At 42.3% G+C, this 20,485-nt stretch overlaps 1 protein-coding gene across 4 annotated transcripts in view; it reads right to left on the bottom strand.

Moving 5' to 3' along the window:
- micu3a (mitochondrial calcium uptake family, member 3a) overlaps positions 1-20,485 on the bottom strand; it is a 198,754-nt gene that overhangs the window by 78,133 nt on the left and 100,136 nt on the right. For 2 of the 4 annotated variants that reach the window (XR_007248902.2, XM_059647943.1), the window contains exons 7-8: positions 18,283-18,357; positions 8,257-8,355 (exon numbers count right to left, since the gene is read on the bottom strand). Coding sequence is in view for 2 of the 4 variants with exons in the window: in XM_059647943.1 (XP_059503926.1) it covers positions 8,257-8,355; positions 18,283-18,357 (174 nt within the window). In the remaining 2 variants the exon portion in view is untranslated. Of the gene's footprint in view, positions 1-8,256; positions 8,356-17,861; positions 17,904-18,282; positions 18,358-20,485 lie in introns of all 4 variants that reach the window. The other 2 variants (XM_048544469.2, XR_007248903.2) reach the window with 2 other exon arrangements.

Below are 20,485 nucleotides of genomic sequence, written 5' to 3'. Positions count from 1 at the left end.
ACAATGCAGTCCTCTGGTTTAGTTCAACAGATCTTCGGCACTTCCTGATTTTCTACTTTGCCAAAACTAGCTCTTGCTCCCAAACAACTCATTCCTGCACTCTCCCTCAGCCAAACAGATAGGAATTAGAGGATAAAAACCAAAAGAACGGCAGATGCTGTAAATCAGGAACAAAAGCAAAGCTGCTGGAAAAGCTCAGCAAGTCTGGCAGCATCTGTGGAGGAAAAAACAGAGTTGACATTTCAGGTCTGGTGACCCTTTCTCAGAACCCTTTCCTCAGAATTAGAGGATAGATTTTTCTTGGGTAAGGTAGTATTTGGGAAAATTTGGCATATTGGTGGAATAGCTTAATCAGTAATTTATAAAGGTTTAATGTCACTTCCTTGATTTTGTACTCTATGTCTCTGGAATGGCAAATGTAAGTTGTAAGGACAAGCACTGATTTTTAAACATCTCTTAAGGTGGTGCAGTCATTGGGCAGTGAGGAACAATGAGACAGAATAAGGGAACAGATAGTGTGTTTAGCAGCATGGTATAAAGACAACAAACACTCCATCAACATCAGAAAAATGAAGGAGCTGGTCACTGACTTCAGGAAGCGGAACGGAGGGCACATCCCTGGCTGCAATGATGCTGAGGTGAAGATGGTCGAAGGTATCACATTCCTGGGAGTGATGATCACCAACAATCTGTCCTGGTCCACCCATGTCAATGTGACAGTTCAGAAAGCACAACTACTTCCTCAGGAAGCTAAGGAAATTCAGCACATCCACAAGGACTCTTATCAATTTTTATTGATACACCGTAGAAAGCATCCTGTCTGAATGCTTCACGGCATAGTATGACAAATGCTTTTCCTAAGACTACAAGAAACTACAGTGAGTCATGAACATAGCTCAGCCCATCATGCAATCAAGTCTTCTGTCTATTGACTCCATCTGTACTTCCCACTGCTTCGGAAAAGCAACCAACATAATCAAAGGCACCACATCCCAACCCCAGTTATACTCTCCTTCACCGTCTTGTGTCACACAGAAGATGTAAAAGCTGTTCTTGAATACATGTATGAATGGATTCAATGACAGCAGCTTCCCCACTGTTATTACACTTTTGATAGGACCTCCCAAATATTAATTCTGATCTTTCTCTTTGACTTAGCTGCAGAGGATGTGCAATGTATTCTGCATTCTTGTTCTGATACCCTGATTCACTTTGTATGGTACCATCTGCCTATGTAGCATGCAAAATAACATCTTCCACTGTATCTTGATACAAGTGACAATAATAAATCAAAAATGTGCAATAATTTAAAATGGCCAATGTGATTCATCTGCACATGCACAGTATACATCTGATGTCATATCATTCGTGGAGAGAACAGAAACACAGTTTCACAGAAACACAGGTCTGGTAAGTGATATCACTTACACGGCAACCTAAGCTCACTGTTTGCTCCTCTAGACCTCCACTGTGAATACGCAGCACCACCATCTCAGGGCATGCTCCACAGACAGGCCGCATGCATGTCCATGGCTATTGGCATCTGACATGTGCCAACCTCAATGCATCATTAAGGCACATCTCCAATCCACCTACAGTATATTTGTACACTTCAGTATTGAACTTTGGAGTGCAATGACACCTCCCATTGGAATGCTGCTGCTGGAATATTTTATGTGCAGGGATGGGTACTCTGATCATGGATTGGATTGGGCAGCATCTCAGGCCTCCTGGCCTGCTCTTAGCGCTCACATGCTTTTTACTTACTTTGGCATGCACAGCATCCTTGCCTTGACTTCTTGTGCTTTATCCCCTAAGCAAAAACTAACAGTCACATTAGCTTTGCCTTGCCTTTCAGCACAAACACAAAACTTGTTATGATTGTAAGCCATCTTCACGGGATAAGGCATGTTGTTATATGAAATAGTGCAGTATCAGTGTAACACTTGCATCACATGCCAGCTACAGAAACAGTGAACACACTGCATGCGCTTCTAACAAACAGCCATGTCTCAAAGTCTAAGGTGGGAGGGGGGCGGTGGTAGCCCTCTGTCAAGTCCTTTAGTTAGGGGGTCCTGATACAGTAAGTCAAGGGCAGCTTCTTACTATCATATGAGGGGTTTAGGTATGGTCAGTTAGCTGGCTGCTCTGAAGTGGTCATGGTCAGAAGGCTCTTGCCTTTAACAAACTGGGGAGTAAGCCACCATCAATCCTGTTAATTCAGTGCAACTAGTCGTATGAAGACAGTTGGAAAGCTGTGGACATCAGTCAGGTCACTCATTCTTCCATGCTGCTCAAGGGAGTGTGCCGCAGTCTGTCCAAGGGGTCCACCCATTAAAAGTCAAGATGAGGGTGACACTAGCCCTTAGAGACGACAGGAACGGACAGAAAGATCCGGTGAACTCAATGTTATGAATGAGGCAGAACGCTGGGATGAAAGGGGATTAATTATGAAAGGGGAGGGGTGTAGCTCACCAGTAAAGTCAGGGAGACAACTGAGCATTGAACGGGAGGGGGCATCATTGACAGTCTGCAGCACATTGGTTTTGAAGGTGAGGGTTGGGGCATGAAAACAATATATTACTAGATCTGGGATGCTTATTAGATATGCCTGCGGCTTTGGGGTGGTTAAGAGAGGTGGGAGATAAAGATTTAGATAGACTCTATTCCCTCCCCCAACACCCCCACCTCTTGTTGGGTAATCACCATCCCTCCTAATCTTCCGCTCTTCAATGCTGAACGCTCTGTACTCAGCAAAGGCCTCAGCTTTATCCCTCTGCGTCCCTACATTAACGAATTTCGGGCACGACATGACGCTGAACTGTTCTTCTGCCATCTTCACCTCTGTGCTCATTTCTTTGGACAAGAGTCCTCTCCCCAGCCCACAGACCCCTTTGCCCAACTCCAACACTCTCCCTCCACCTGGACCCCTCCCTCCGGCCTTTTACTTGCACTTGATCTTTTCATTCAGAACTGTAGATGTGACATTAGTCACCTCAATTTCACTGCCCCCTCCACAAATACAACCTATCTCCCTCCGAACTAACTGCACTCCATGCACTCAGATCTAACCCTGACTTTGTCATCAAGCCTGCCGATAACGGTGGTGCTGTTGTTGTCTGGTATACTGACCTCTACCTTGCAGAGGCTGAGTGCCAGCTCTCAGACACCTCCTCCTACCTCCCCGTGAACCATGATCCCACCATGGCGCATCAGGTCATTGTATCCACTACGGTTACGGATCTCATTTCATCCTGTGATCTCCCCCCACCCGCTTTCAAGCTAATAGTCCCCCACCCCTGTGCAGCTTGTTTCTACCTCCTGCCAAAAATCCACAAACAAGGCGGCCCAGGTAGGCCCAATTGTTTTAGCCGGCTCCTGTCCCACAGAACTCATCTCTTCCTACTTTGACTCAGTCTTCTCCGCCTAGTCTAACCCCTGCCCACACACATCCATGATTCATCTGACGCCTTACGCCAGTTTCAAAGCTTCTAGTTTAGCGGCTCCAGCCACCTCCTCTTTACCATGGATGTGCAATGCCTTTACATTTCCATTCCCCACCAGGAGGGTCTTAGGGCTCTCTGCTTCTTCCTGGAGTAAAGACGTGAAACATCCCCATCCACCACCACCCTCCTCTGCTTGGCCAAGCTTGTCCTCACCCTCAACAACTTCTCTTTCAACTTCTCTCATTTTCTTCAGGAAAGAGGGGTTGCCATGGGTACCCGCATGGGCCCTAGGTTTGCCTGTCACTTCGTGGGGTCCTTGGAACGTTCCTTGTTCAGGTCCGATTCTGGCCCCCACGCACAACTCTCTCTCCGATACATTGATGATATCATTGGTGCTGCTTCCCTCTCTCGTCTGGAATTGGAAAACTTCATCAATTTCGCCTCCAATTTCCACCCTACCCTCACTTTCACCTGGTCTATCTCGGAGTCCTCCCCTCCCTTCCCTTCCTCGACATTTCTGTTTCCATTTCTGGGGATAGACTGGCCACTAATATCCATTACAAACCCATTGACTCCCACAGCTACCTGGACTATACATCCTCACACCCCACTTCCTGTAAAGACTCCACCCCATTCTCTCAGTTGCTCCGTCTCTGTCGCATATGTTCAGATGAGGCCCTACTTTGACAAGGGAGCCTCTGAAATGTCCATCTTCTTCCTCAACCGAGGATTCGCCAGATCTGTTGTTTTCAGGGCCCTCAACCAGGTCCGAATCATCTCCTGCACTTCTGCCCTCACCCCTTTCTCTTCCCTCCAGTAACAGCGATAGCATTCCTCTTATCCTCACCTACCATCCCACCAGCATTGGCATCCGGAAGATCATCAGACACCATTTCCGCCACCTCCAGACACATATTCCCCTCCCCTCCTTTGGCCACCTTCCGCAGGGACTGTTCCCTCCGGCACACCCTGGTCCATGCTTCCATCACCCCCAACACCTCCCCACAACCCTACGGCACCTTCACCTGTAACCGGCAAAGGTGCAACACCTGCGCATTTACATCCTATCTCCCCAGAATCCAAGGGCCCAAACATACCTTTCAGGTGAAGTAACACTTCACCTGCGCTTCCAAGAATCTAGTCTACTGCATTCGCAGCTCACAATGAGGTATCATCTACATTGGGGAAATGAAGCGTAGACTTGGCAACCACTTCGCAGACCATCTAGGTTCTGCTCGCAAAAAAGACCCTGAACTACCTGTTGCCTGCCACTTCAATGCACCACCTTGCTCCCTGGTCAAAATCTCTGGTTTGCTACAGTGTTCCAGTGAAGCCCAACGCAAGCTGGAGGAACAACACTTCATTTTCTGCTTGGGGACCCTACAGTCTTCCAGACTCAATATTGAGTTCAATAATTTTAGGGCCTGAACTCTCCCGGGTCCCATCCCCCCACCTGACACACCAGGCCTTGTTATCACATAGCCTGCCATTACACACCCCCTATTGTTAGATACTAACAATCCCCATTAACAACGCACCCTTCCAGCCTCATCATTAGCAACTCCTTTGTCTGTCCAACTGTCTCTTTCTCTCCCTTTGGGCTCTATCCTATCATTTACTCCCTACCTCACCCACCTCCCTATTTTCTGCATATAAACTGACATTTTCCCAGCCACCATCAGTTCTGAGGAAGGGTCATGGGACCCGAAACATTTTCTCCTTCACAGATGCTGCCAGACCTACTGAGTTTTTCCAGCAACTTTGTTTTTGTTTAGATAGAGGGGTTGGGTGTGGGACTCAGGAAATTCAAAACCTATGGGGTTGTTGGGGAGGGCTACCGAGAAAGAATGTGTATATTTGGGAGTTCACCAGCCAAGCCCAAAACTTTCTGCTGAAGGAATGATCACTGTTTCCTTACATCATGTGGAAAATGTCAATAACAGAATAGCAAAATATTAGATATCAATGGAGATAAAAATTGCTGTGACCACATCCGGGGTTGGAGCGGTAAGTGTTTTGTTTTGAGGGAGGAGCTTGAATTTCAAACAATTTGAGGTCCTTAAAATAGCAACAGCATTACACAATATCCATTCAATAAAGCGGAAACACAAATGTGAGCACCATAATTGAAAAAGCTGTGTTCTTCCCTTTCTTATTTCTCAGGCCCACTTAAATAACTTCACTGAACAATCTCCATGAAATATCTTCCGTAAGTACAGCCATAATGTTTCTCCTAAACAAAAATGCTAGCTACCCTCCTCTCTTGCCCCTCTTTCTATCCTTCCTACAGCAGCTATACCTCAGAACACTGAGCTGCCAGCCCTGTCCATCCCTCAGCCATCTTTTTGTAATGTCTTTGATAACCCAGCTACTTATTGCCAACCATATCTTATGTCTTAGCTGTCAGCTCTCTTGCATTGAAGTAAATGCAGTTTAATTTATAGTTTTACCTCTGCCAAGCTCTTGTCCGCCTCGACTATTAGACTTGCTCCCCTTATCTACTGTACCAGCCTCAGCGTTTTCATTTTTTTCACAACTGCTTTAGTTTATCCTCACCCCTGCATGAGTTTAAAGCCTGTCAACTATCGATAACAAATCTCCCCGCTATGATATTGATCCACCCCAAAATCAGGAGGTATCTATCCTTCTTATACAGGTCATTTCTAACCCTGAAGAGATCCCAATGGTCCAAAAATGTAATCGTTGCACCCTACACCAGTTCTAGACCAGATATTTCTACCCTCAAGGACCTAATTTTTAACCTCCTGCCTAGTTTCCTCTACTCTCCCTAAAGAACCTCATCCCTTTCCCTTTCAATGTCATTGATATTAACGTGCACAATGACCTCCTGGTGATCACTCTCCCCTTCCAGAATATTCTGCACCCTCTCCGAGGCACCCTTGACTCTGACACCAGGGAGGCAACACACCAACCTGAAGTCTCACTGACAGCTGTAGAAACATCTGTCTGTGCCCCAGACTACAGACCCCCGTTACAGTTGATCACTTGGAACCTGACATGCCCCTCGTTACTATAGAGTCAGTCACAGTACCAGGAACCAGGCTGCCAGTGGTATCCCTCCTCTGAGAGGCCATCCTCCCCTACAGTTCCAAAACAGCACATCTGTTTGAGATGGGGACAGCCACAGGAGACTCCTGCACTACCTGGCTAACTCTCCTACCATTCCTCGCAGTCAACATCTACCTATCAGTCTCTGCGGATTTTCTACATTCCTGAAACTGCCATACAACACACCCCTGTGCTCTAATAAACTCCTCACTGCCTGTAACTGCTGTTTCAACCAATCCATGTGGACCATTTGCAACCAAATGAATTTCCGGTAGCCATTCAAATTCTCCTTGATCTCCCACATCTGGCACCATGTTCCACCAAATGTTGCGTAGAACTACGGCATCAGTGTTATAGCTGTGGTTAAATGGGCATTCATGCACACAGTTGAAAAAGAGTAAAAATATATACAAATGCAATAATGCGTTTAGTGATGAGCCACTGGTGCCAATACCATGTGTTCAGAAATTTTGTCTTATGTCTCTCCCCGTATCACAGTACTGTCTCAAGTTCAACAGCTGGAGTGGAGGGGACCCTTTGGTGGAGTCAAAACCAAAATTTTGGATTTTGGTTGTCGATGCCAAAGGCTACTTGTGGCTAGAGGACCCACATATCTGAAGTGTGTCCTGCCAGAAGCTGGCGCATCCTCCTTGGCCTGGACTCCCGAAGTTGAGAGTGGCAGACATGGAGGTGGAAGGTCTGGCCAACTCCAGAGTATCCTGTGACTTCTGGAAGGTCTGTTTAAGGTACCTGCTTCGCCTGATTGCTTATTGGCACTGTTTTTCCTTCTGAGGAAGACAGACCTGGAATGAGGCCAATGTTCTTTGCCCCCTTGTCATCCTTCTGTTAATGCAGATGGCTTGAGTGGAGTGCATATAACGAGCAGACTCTGAGTCTTGGACCTGTCTGTCTGTGACAGCTAACCTGTCCATGGACGCAACAAAACACTTGCACCTGAGGCAACAAGACCCCACAACATTGCTGCAGTTGTGCAACCTGTCAGAATTGCCAGTGCTCCCAAAAAACTTGCCTGCTCCTCCTGTGTTAACTTGAACACGTCGATGAAGTCATAAATTGCTAATAACATGGAACTCCCTCCTGTCCGGGGCCAGGCAGGTGCCTGGATATTGGCTGACCTCTGAATGCAAGTGACCTATGGGTTTACTCCTCAGCCAGCTGCAGGTGCACAAATGTATTTTAAGTACAGCAGCAGCACAAGGGATCCCCGGATATTCCGGCAGCAATGAGTACTATGGGCTAGCATCAGATGGGACGGGCGATATAGCGGCATGGTACCAAGCAAACAAACTGAGCTTCAGATAATCACATGATAACACCTACTCGACCTCACAGAGGTAAATCTCCACAAAACTCATCAAAACTTCAGCTCATGCTTTTGCTTGAGAAGAATGCACTTTGACTTTGCTGTATAATGGGACATATATGCAGCGCCTAGGTTGTCAGTTGTTTAGAATTGCCTTTTTACCTATTTGATTTTAAAACAAAAATCCAATGTTCAAACAGCCATTGTGGGATTTCATTCTCAGGATTATTAGTTCCAGCTTTTGATTACTGGACCACATAGTCCTCAAGTGTTGGGCCTAACTTAATAGTTGCACTGCCATTTGTACGCTGCAAAACACAGAAGTGACAGTATAACCGTATTCTAAATACAATGCACCTGGAACAATTAAAGTATTAAAAAAACTTTAAGTTTTGTGATTCCACACAGATTTTATACCTCTGCAAGGTCTGAAAAGAGTGCTTGGCTGGTGTTACGTCTTAGTGTATCCCAGTAACTTCGGTCTGTGGTTTGATTTGGGGTTTCTTTATTTACCACCTGCAGAGTTTGAAAAGGTAAAATTGTTGGAAAGTTTGACATAAATGACAAATGGTGAAAGTTCATTCAGGAAGAAACAAACTGTAGCATAAATTATTCCAGTATTTATTTTTATATTGAAATAGAATAAAAAAAGTTTTAAAATATCCCTTATATAATTTCAACAATGATTGCTATTTATCTCTGCACATAACAGTTCAGAAAAACAAAACTGGCAACAAATAACAGATCTGCCACTACAGCTCTCCTCCAGTTCAGTGCGCTTGTTCTTGCATTCAACATCTTCACGTTCCACTTCACTTATTTTCACTATGTAAAAGGCATGGCTAATGGTGCCTGCATAGGTTCTAGCAATGCCTGCATTTTTATACAATGCGTAGAACATCCCTCGTTCCAGTCCTACTCTGATTCCCTCCCTCATCTCTTTCCAGTAAACTGATGGCTTAGTATGGTTGCCCTCTATTTGAAGTGGAAAATTTCACACATTTAGTTTTCAATTTTCACCCTCTACTACCTTCACTATCTCTTTTATCTTACCTTCCTCTACCTTGGTTTCCATTTTTGGGAATATGTTATAAAAGAATTCTTTATATGTCCCCTTATATCCACAGCTATCTCAATTACATTTCCTTACATCTTGCATCTGTAAGGACTCCATTCCTTCTCCCAGTTTCTCTTTCACACCTGTTCCGATGATGCAACCTTCCATAAAGCTGATATTCTGCAACATTCCTCAACAGAGGACAGCACTCCTCTTTTTCCACACCTCCACTCAACAAATTCCAGAGTGCTGGGCATGGAACTTGGCTGTGTCTAGCTTATTTTCTGTTCTCAACTCTCACCCATTTATCTCATTTCCAAAAGCATGATTGGGTTTTCCTTGAACATAACTTCCACTCCAACAGGCTCGATATTCAATTGAACATCTCAGTCATTTCTGTCGTCCTCAGTATGATGTCATCAGCAAACATGTCTACCTCTCTCTTCTCCTTTCAGCATACTAAAGCAACCATTTGCTCTGTGCCACCCTGATCCACTTCTCAATCATTCCAAATACCCTCTTTAATTCCCATAGTACCATGCTGTGTAAGTGAAGGGGATACTCTTTTACTTTCTCACTTTCTTCTTACTATGCAAGGCCGCAAATACTCCTTCCAAGTGAGATGGAAATTAACATTCGTAACTTAAACAGACTGTACGAGAGAGGCAGAATGCAAGTTTTGAATTTTATTCTTGAAATGGGTAATTTGCCTCACTACAGGCTGATAAAGGAACATGCACATACTTCTACACTGGGATGGAAACTGTCGGGGTGGGGGGTGCAAATAATTTGCACAATCTTGAGAATGAAAACAGAAGAACAAACATGATGTATGGCAAAAATATAGCTAATAGGTGTGTGGCTGCACAAGTAATTCTATGAACAGGACCAATAAAAAAAAACTGAAAGATGCTGGAAATCAGAATGGGTCTTCAGTTCTGAAGAGTCACTGGACCCGAAATGTTAACTCTGGTTTCTCTTTACAGCTCCTTAAAGCTGTTAAGCTTTTCCAGCAACTTCTGTTTTTGTTCCTGATTTACAGCATCCACAATTCTTTTGGTTTTCATAAGGTTTAGGAAACAGGCATAGCCCTCAAAGAACATAAAGAGATCAGGAAAGAACATAAACAAGGCGTTTCAGGGGGAGGGGAGCTAATAGGAGCCATGAAATCTCTTCAGCAAGCAGGATTCAGAAAAATCTAAAAGGAGCAAGAGGTAGCTAGGGAAAGGGTAGGTACACTCAAGGGCAAAGGAGGGAATTTACACATGGAGCCGGAAGAAATAGGAGAGATCCTTAATAAATACTCTGCATCTGAATTCATAAAGGAGAAGGACTTAGTGGGTGGTGAGTCCAGAGAGGGGTATGTTGATATTCTTGGGCATCTCAATATAATAAGAGGTGTTGGGTGCTTTGAAAAACATGAAGGCTGACAGGTCACCAGTGCTTGATGGGATCTAGAACATAGAACATTACAGCACAGTACAGGCCCTTCGGCCCTCGATGTTGTGCCAACCTGTCATACCGATCTCAAACCCATCTAACCTACACTATTCCATGTACGTCCATATGCTTATCCAATGTCGCCTTAAATGTACCCAAAGTTGGCGAATCTACTACCGTTGCAGGCAAAGCATTCCATTCCCTTACTACTCTCTAAGGAAAGAAACTACCTCTGACATCTGTCCTGTATCTTTCACCCCTCAATTTAAAGCTGAGGAAGTCCAGGGAGGAAATTACTGGGGCCTTGTGAGAAATCTCTGTATCCTCTTTAGTCAGAGTACAGGTCTCAGAGGAGTGGACAATAGCCAATGCTGTTGCTTTGTTTAAGAAGGGCAACAGGGATAATTCGAGATGTTACAGACTGATAAAGTTTGTGTCAGTGGTACGCAAATTATTGAAGAAAATTCTTAGGGACAGGATTTACTCACATTTGGAAAATGTTAACTTTTAACGATGAGCAGCATGGCTTTGTGCTGGGGAAGTCATGTCTCACAAACTTGACTGAATTTTTTCAGGCGGTGACAAGGATGATTGATGAAGGCAGGCAGTGGATGTTGTCTACACCAACTTTAGCAAGGCGTTTGACAAATTCCCTCATGACAGGCTGATATAGGAGGATGGAGAAACCACACAGGATCCACAGTGAGCTAGTAAGATGGATACAGAGATAGTAAGAACTGCCAATGCTGGAGTCTGAGATAACACAAAGTGGTGCTGAAGAAACACAGCAGGCCAGGCAGCATCATTGGAACAGGAAAGCTGATGTTTCAGGTCAGAACCCTTCTTCAACAATGGGGGAGGGGAAAGTAGGTGGGACGGTGATAGGTGAGTGCGGATAGATACTGGTGGGGATTGGTCAGTGAGGTGGAAGGAGCTGCACTGTCTACCTACACGCACCTATCACCATCCTACCTACCTTCCCCCGCCCCTCTTATTCCCACCTCCTCGACCTGTCCGTCTTCTTTCTCACCTATCCGCTTCTCCCACCTCACTGACCAATCCCCACCCCTACCTACCTGCACTCACCTATCACCATTCCACCTACCTTCCCCAGCTCCACCCCTCCTCTATTTACTTCAGAGCCCCATTTGTGAAGAGTCCTGACCTGGAATGTTAACTTTTCTGCTCCTCTGTTGCTAAGATGGATACAGAACGGGTTTGGTCATAGAAGACAGAGAAGCATGGTGAAAAGGTATTTTTCTGGAGATCTGTGATCAATGATGTTATCCATGTTGTATAATATTTACATAAAAAGTGGTGTGGAGGAGAATATAGGTGGTTTGATTAATAAGTTTGCAGGTGACACAAAAACTGAGGCACCTGAAAAAAGTGAAGTGGATTGCCTGAGGATAGAACAGGATACAGATATGCTGGAGACTTGGGTGTAGAAATGGCAGATAGGATTTAACCTGGGCAAATATGAGGTGATACATTTTGCAAGGTCTGGTGGAAGAGGCAAGTATACAGCAAGTAGCAGAATCTTTAGAAACATTAACATACAGGGGGATCTAAGTGTACAGGTCCACAGCTCCCTTAAAGCAGCAACACAAGTAGGTTGTAGTCAAGGAGGTGGCTGCCTTCATTGGGCAAGTCATAGAGTATAAAAACTGGCACGTCATGTTGCAGCTATATGGAATTTTACTTAGATCACCTTTTGGAATATTGTGTACAATTCTGATCACCACACACCAAAAGTGTGTGGGGCTTTGGAGAGGGTACAGAAAAGGTTTACCAGGATGTTGCCTGGTTTGGAGGGATTTGGCGACGAGGAGAGATTGGACAACCCTAATTTGTTTTCACTTAAACACTGAAGACTGAAGAGCAACCTGTCAGAAATTTACGAAATGATGAAAGGCGTGGATAAAATAGAGAGTCAGAGTCTCTTTCCCAGGGTAGAAATGTCAATTACTAGAGGACACAGGTTTAAGGGGTAAAAGGATTAAAAGGTAAAAGTTTAAAGGTGATATGAGGCAACGTTTTGTTTTACAGAGTGTAGTAAGTGCCTGAAATGTGCTGCCAGACGAAGTCGTAGAAACAGATACGATAGCAATGTTTAAGAGGCATTGTGACAGATACATGAATAAGCAGGGAACAGAGGGATACGGACTGTAAAAGCAAAATGTTTTTAAGTTTAGAAAGGCATCATGTCAGCAGAGACTTAGTGGGCTGAAGGGCCTATTCCTGTTCTGTACTGTTCTTAGTACTTTGTTTAAATACAATGGAGGGAAATGGTGAGGAGCTGCTTCTCTAATACTCCTATGCCCAACCAAACTTGGCAAAGAACACAATATCCATTACTCTGTTGAAATGTGTGTCCCTGTTTGACTGGCAGTGCAGGCTATTGAACCTTAAAGGGTCTGTGACACTTTCTACTGGGCTGCAGTGGATTCAACGTTGAGTAAACAAATCATAATGGAAAGTTATGAATAATTCATTTTACTGAGGTTTCTTATTAAAACCTTGCAAATGTCACTTCAGGGTTTTTCTTCCATGCAGTGTATAGTCGGTAAATGGGCATGGAAATATCATATCTTGGCATGGTACATGAATTGAGGGTAGGAGGAGTAGCATGATAAGTCATTGGGAAATACCTTGACGTGGAGGGCATGAGGTGACATGGTGGATTGAAGCTGTGATAGGTATCAGAACTGTAAGGAATTTTCTTTTTAACTATTCGGCAGTATTGAGATAGGGCTTTAAACAGTCTGCCTCAGCACCTAGCAACCCCTGTGGATGTGAAAGAATTGAGGGCATGGTATCATTTATAAATTTAGCAACAAAGATAGATGAAGGGATAAGTAGACTTGAGGAAAGGGGGAGATTGCAGGAGAACTTGGACTGGCTAAGAGAGTGGACAAAGAAGTAGCAGATGGAATACAATGTGTAAGTGAGATTATGCACTTTGGTAGAAAGAAGAGGTGTGGACTATTCCGTAAACAGGGAAAGGCTTCGGAAATCTGAAGAACAAGATTTGGGAGTCCTAGTTCATTCTCCTAAGGTTAACATGCAGGTTCAATTGGCAGTTAAGGCGGCAAATGCAATGTTAGCATTCATTTCAAGAGGGCTAGAATACATGAGCAGAGATGTACTGCTGAGGCTGTATAAGGCTCTGGTCAGACCAATATTCCAAATTTTGTAATATTGTGAGCAATTTTGGTTCCCATATCTAAGGATGGATGTGCTGGCCTTGTAGGGGTTCCAGAGGAAGTTGATAAATGATTTCAGGGATGACAGGCTCGACATACATGAACAGCACTCTGAGTCTGCACTCTGAGTTTAGAAGGATGAAGGTGCATCTCATTGAAACTTAGAATACGGACAGACATACATAGAGTGAATGTGGAGAACATGTTTTCACTAGCGGGAGTGACTATGACCAAAAGGTGCAGCCTCCGTGCAAGAGGACGACCCTTTAGAACTGAGATAAGGAGGAATTTCTTCAGCCGGAGGTTGGTTATGGGTGGAACTCTGCCTTCATAGTCCTCTGTGGCAATAAGTCAGAGGATACATAAGACTGAGATGGACTGATTCTTGATTGTTAACAGGATTAATGCTTTTGGAGAAATGACAGGAGAATGGTGTTTCGAAACACATCAGCCATGATTAAATGATGTATACTTTATGGACCGAATAGCTTAATTCTGCTCCAATGTCTTGTGCAACCAAGCTTTTATCAGGGTTTGTTGGCCTGACTTCAACCAGCATCTGTCCAGTCAATAAAAATTATGTCCCTGGAACCAGTATTTCCAGAGATGGGCTTTGAAGCTAGGAATTTTTCTGACTCTCCCAACATTTCCATTCAGAACACTACAAGTAGAGGGCACAGTTTCAAAATAAGGGCCCCATTTAAGGCAGAGGAATGGACAAATTTCTTCAGATGGGTATTCATCTTTCGCATTCCCTGGGTCATTGAATATATTTAACCTAAGTTTGGCAGATTTTTGATTTACAAGGAAGTGAAGAGTTCTGGGGGGCAAGCAGCAAAGTGACTTGCTCCTGTTCCCATTTCTTATGTTCATAGTCTTCCGCCTTCACAAAAGAATCTAAGCTCATACTAGCTGCCTTCAAATGCATTTTTATACTCAATAGGGTATAGAACACAAATATACCTAACAGGATTAAGGAGATGAAACAAAGGTGTAGAAATGGAAAGAAGGCTTAAAATAAACCCCTTGCACCATCTGTAAACTTCATGCCAAATCATTGACATACAGGAAACATTTCAGTGATTTTCACGAAAACATGTAATAATAACAAATGCACTTGAAATTATATTTATTGCTTTGAACTTAAAAGACATGAGCTTGTTGCAAGCGATAAAGCAACAGTGTTTGTCAGTAACCTTGAAGAAAACTACCCATAAACATTTGGAAATTCAAAATACTGTGGATGCTCAAAATGTGAAATCGCAACAAAACTGAGATCATTGTCCTGAGATATTAGCTCTGCTTCTCTTACCACAGGTCTTGACTTAAGTATTTCCAATATTTTCTGTTTCTTTTCTATAATCTAATACATTTTGTACCTTGAATTTCCCCTCATGGCAACAGGATATTTAGCAAAAATGACAATTAACTAGGGTCACAGCATTTTCACAGACAAGAACTGCAGAATTTCATATCACAATGCAAAAATTTGGAATTCCACACATCTAAAATTCCTCATTCAATGGCACTCAGAAGGCTGTTCAAGCTACCCAGCTACTATAAAACCCAGATTCACTGCAGGCAACAAGGTATAATTTTATGAAGTCCATTCACATGGACGTTGTTGTCAGGTCAATGACTTCCAAATGAATGCAGTCTGAGTGAACCCAATAGCACATCCTCTGAGGAATAAAATCACTGACAATGGATGTCAAGTTGCTACCTACTGTCACTACAATTACAAATTGAGACATTAGAAATGGTAACAAATTACTATGTGCAGCATAATTTTTAAATCAAAATAATTGTCAAGTGATCCAAATAACTAGATATCCCTTTACATTAATCCTCTGCTTCCCAATTTGTGTGTCAGGTTTCTTATGATAGAAAGAATCAATGAATTCAATCCCTTTGCCTTAATTTTAAATTTCTGTTTTTTTTTAAAGATTAGATTACCTACAGTGAGGAAACAGGCCCTTTGGCCCAACAAGTCCACACTGCCCCTTGAAGCATCCCACCCAGACCCATCCCCCTATAATCCACACGCCCATGAACACTACGGGCAATTTAGCATGGCCAATCCACCTAACCTGCACACCTTTGGACTGTTGGAGGAAACCGGAGCACCTGGACGAAACCCACGCAGACATGGGGAGAATGTGCAAACTCCACACAGTCGCCCGAGGCTGGAGTTGAACCTGGGTCCCTGGTGCTGTGAGGCTGCAGTGCCTACCACTGAGCCACCGTGCCGCCCTAATGGTTGATCATTCCTACTCTGTCTTGAAATCTTCCTAGTTTTGTCTATTACCTGCAAAGTCTCCTTCTCTCCTGCCAATGCCTTTCTTTTGGTGGTTTTCTGTCTTTTACACTAGGATTTTATTCCGGGGGTAGCGTAGTAGTTTACATGGCTTCTCCACAATGCCAGGGACCCAGGTTTATTAGCCTTGGGTAATTATCTGTGTGGGTTTCCACCACATGCTCTATTTTGCTCCCGCAGTTCAAAGATGTAGAGGTTCGGTAGATCAGCCATTGTAAATTGCTACGAAGTGTTGAGGGATGTGCAGGCTAAGTGGATTAGCCATGATAAATGAGAATAAGGTGGTGAGGTGGATCCGGATGGGATGCTTTACGGTGCAGACCCGATGGGCTGAATGGTCTTTACCCACACTGTAGGGGTTCTATGATTTTCAGCCTCCCTTTTTTAATATAGCTTACTCTTCTGATGTGCACTTTTCTTCTTACTGTGTCTCATTCATTTGTTTTCCTTTGACAGAAGCTTGATACAGAAATGTCCCATTTCACCAGCATGAACGTGGTACACATTCTGTTGGATCTGCAGAAATGGTGATGGTAGGTACTGGTCTAACCAGTAGCTGCTATTATATAGTATGAGAAAGAAATTGGAGGGTCCATGTCTAATGGAAGTAGGGAGCACCACAAGTCTTTTAACAATATAGGTGTGTAAAGACTAAACCTCAAAGAGGTACTGGATGGTAGGCAAAGGTCTTCAAGCATTTTGCCGTTGCAGCACATGTACATGTACCAAAGCTATGTTAGGCTACAAAGTATAAATTATTATTCTGATTAATTTACATACATCTTAAGCTGCAGGCCCTAGAGTTATGAATGAGGATTTTTCATCACTGAGGCAATAGCTCTAAGAACACGTTTTCAAGTTACAAGACAGGGCTTTTCAAAAATAATACAAGCGCAAAAGAACAGAATTGCCTGGACTTTATACTCAGGGTTTTGGGACACCCCAGCCACAAGTAGCAATTTGGATCATCTTCCCATTGACTATCATATACTTCTTTGGCTGTTGGTCTTCATATCACAAATGTGCCAGTTGAAGTTTCTGCAGTTTATGTAGCACAGAAATAAATTGGCCTGTGGAACACAGCAGCTTTTACTTGGGCTGAGAAGGAATGGAGCTGCTAGGAGCTGGAATAGAGCACAGATGACGAGACAGATTTAGACATGAGAAGGCCAGTTGAAGAGCTGTGGCAATGATAGCTCTGCACTGATATGATCCATCGCAAAGGAAAAGGAGAAATTAGCCAAAGGGATTGGTGGTATAGTTGGCTTATCTCAACAATGTTTGGATGCAAATTTTGTCTGTTTGCGGTGTTAGACTCAGTGGAGCATCCTTGGTACCCATATTGTAATTAAGATTAATAAACTGAGATGTTTGACGATCATGGAGACCTTTCATATATTGTGTAGATATAAAATAATGATTATTTTGTTTCTTGGTTGAACTTACATTTATTATGTTTCCCACCTGCTCAAGATGATGAAAATGCAGATGAAATATCTGGTTCACATTACTTACCTCAGGCAATGGGATTTCCCCATCTTTACTTGATCTAGATTATGCCATCCCCAACATATAATCAAAATAGTCTTATAATAAACATATATACTTTCATCTTTTAAAAATATACACAATGGTACATGCTGCAAGTTTACGATTAACCAGTGTTATGCTGTTATTAGATCCAACCATAATATTAAAATGTGTACAAGAGTTAGAATATGTTTGAAAATTAACATTATGAAATATTAGAATTCACCAATTCTATGTCAGTTCAGAATAATATTTTAATTACAATTTCATTTACCATGTTGATTAGAGTTTCTGCGTAACTTATTTTCTAAAAGTAGAATAATGGAATTTGTAAAGTAAAATTCAAACTCTTTTACACTAAAAGATACATTTGAACATCTGAATGTTGTTCATCAAGTTACACATTTTGATGCTACTATAATGCATCCTGCAAAATTTAATATTCTAGACATAATTAAAGAACAATACATACACTGTGAGGAGGAGCATATTGATAACCAAAAAGTTGCAGATTCTTACATGCCATATGGTGCAGTTTCAAATTACAGATTGTAGTCAGAAATTGAGAAAAGAAAAGGGAAAGAAAAGACAAAGCAATTAGAACATACAATCAGTCATAGAAGCAAATTCTCAGGTTACCCCAGGCAGGCAGAACAGAATGGACCCATGGGTCTAATATTAGTACTTTCCCCCTTTATTCTGGAACCTTGATCTGTTAACTAAGACTTATATCTCAAACTCAAATTATCACTAACAGCAAGGTTTTTGAAGTTATAGTAATTAACATTGCGAAAAGTGATACCATTAAGGTTAAGCTGGTGTTGATATCCTTTTTAACTGGCCACCTTCCTCACAGATCACAGGATCAAAAACAGGAAAATACATGTGCTCACCACCTGTGCAGACTTCTCATCATCATCACCCCTTCTCCCTCGTTTCTCATTTTTCTTTCTAAAAATTTCCTGAAGCTACAATAAAATCAAAATAGAATTATATTACAAAGTCATCATTACACTATTATAGCTAAGTTCAGCTAAATTAAAAACGCAATTTTGAAACCCACTTCCAAACCAACTTCCATAGCATGGCCATTAAAATCAACATGAAGTGAATAATGTTACTGTAATCACGCTGGCTTGCAATGAAGCAAGCTCCAAAGCAAAATTAGTTTTGAAGATTGTTTATAAGACAAACAACATAGTTAAATAGTAATATAGGGCAATAGTTATATTGTTTGTTGCTAAAATGTGGTGGAAATACTCAATTCTAGTATCACTTTTGCTGTGTATTTTGTAGTAGTAATACTTAGATGTTTACTAATGCACCAAACCAGATCAAAAAATTGCTTGCTAAGTTTAGTGCCAATTATGGACAGCTATTATGACATAGAAGTTTATGAAGTGCATAATCAACTGAAAAATAACCCATACATCAAGAGAATAAACATTTTTAAAAATCCAAAATATTCAACATATGTTGAACACTGCATTTATTTTGAGAGTTATACATATATTTAAACTCACTTTTTGCAAGTTTGGCTCAATTAAATTCAATTGTCTTTTAGGTAGACAGATGGTTCACACCAGGCATTTTGAATTGCAGAACGGCTCAGAATACGCCATTTAGTATTAAACATAGGCAACTAGGATCAATTTACTGTGCATAAAATAATTAGTAGGTAATTTCAATTATTTTGTTAAAACTATGAGCAAACAGATTCAATGCTTTGTCTAGATCTCACACAGAGCTCAAAATCACTCTGTACGGATAAGATAAGAAACCAAAGTGACCAAAGGAATAGCTTCTAACGTGTATAAGATTCGGCCCACATCAATTTATTCTTCTGTATCCTAAAAGAGGCACTGACCTTAAGCAGTCAATTATAAGCCCAAAATGAACACAGAACATTTTAGTGTAATTTTAAAAAATGATTCTGCCACTGAAGCTTTGCTATGATGGACTTAGTGGTGTGAACAGGTCAAGTTCGAAAAGGTGATGGAAAAAGTGCTTACATATTTTAATGCATTGTACTGCATACAGTACCACTCAGGAAGATGTTCTGATGCCTGTTGTCTGCCAAGTGAGGGGGATACATATTTGCTAATTGCCCCTCATTAACTGTCCCTCTCCCTGGGACTTATGTTGCAGGAAGTGCAGAAGAGAATCACATAATATACAATTATTACACGACAGAGGCTAATCACTCCATGGTGCCTGCACCAGCTCTTCAAATGAGCACTTCTTATTGTGCCATTCTCCAGCCTTTCCGTGCAACTCTACATCTTGCAGAGACAGGTTCCATCAATGCATTCAAATAAGTCTAACTCCCTTTTAAATGCTTTGATTTGAATCTGTCTCTACCAAACTTAACTGTTTGCTTTGACAGAAATCCTTTCCTCAACTCACTTTTGTTTCTTTGCCATTATCTGAAATCTGTGCCCTTTTGTTCTCAATCTCTTCACAAGTTGGAAGTTTCTCCAATCTACCCTATGCTGACCCTCATGATTTTGAATACCTCTATCAGGTCTCCCGTTTGTTTCTTTTGAAGAAGGTAACACTGTCTTAACTTCTCCAAAATATTTTCATAACCAAAATCCCACATCCCTGGAATCCTCTACAATGTCTTCACATCCTTCATAAAGCACAGCACCCAGACATGGACACAATTCTCTAGCAGAGGGTAAAGTGGAAATGAGGAATATTGGATCAACTATTATTCCATTGAATGGCCTACTCCTGTTCCTATTTCTTATGGTCTTATATTAGAGTTGGCACTCTGTAGCAATTACATCAGATTACTGGGAGTTCTGAGGAAGGGTCACAGACCCAAACATTAACTGATTTCTTTTCTTCACAGATGCTGCCAGACCTACTGAACTTTTCCAACAACTTCTGTTTTTGTTTTTGATTTACAGCATCCACAGTTCTTTTGGGTTTTTATATCAGGTTAATGCATCATTCATGCAGATTTACAATATCTTGAGGAATATTTGATTATTTACTGGTTTGACCCACTGATTGCACGTGAAGCAGCAAAGATCCAGAGCTGTGGTACAATAGCCTTCCACATTTCCCTTCTTTTGTAGGCTTGTGACC

Source organism: Stegostoma tigrinum, chromosome 1 (assembly GCF_030684315.1).
Source record: "Stegostoma tigrinum isolate sSteTig4 chromosome 1, sSteTig4.hap1, whole genome shotgun sequence".
Lineage (NCBI taxonomy): Eukaryota > Metazoa > Chordata > Chondrichthyes > Orectolobiformes > Stegostomatidae > Stegostoma > Stegostoma tigrinum.
The sequence above is the reverse complement of the archived record's forward strand: the minus strand, read 5'-3'. Positions and strand labels throughout refer to the sequence as shown.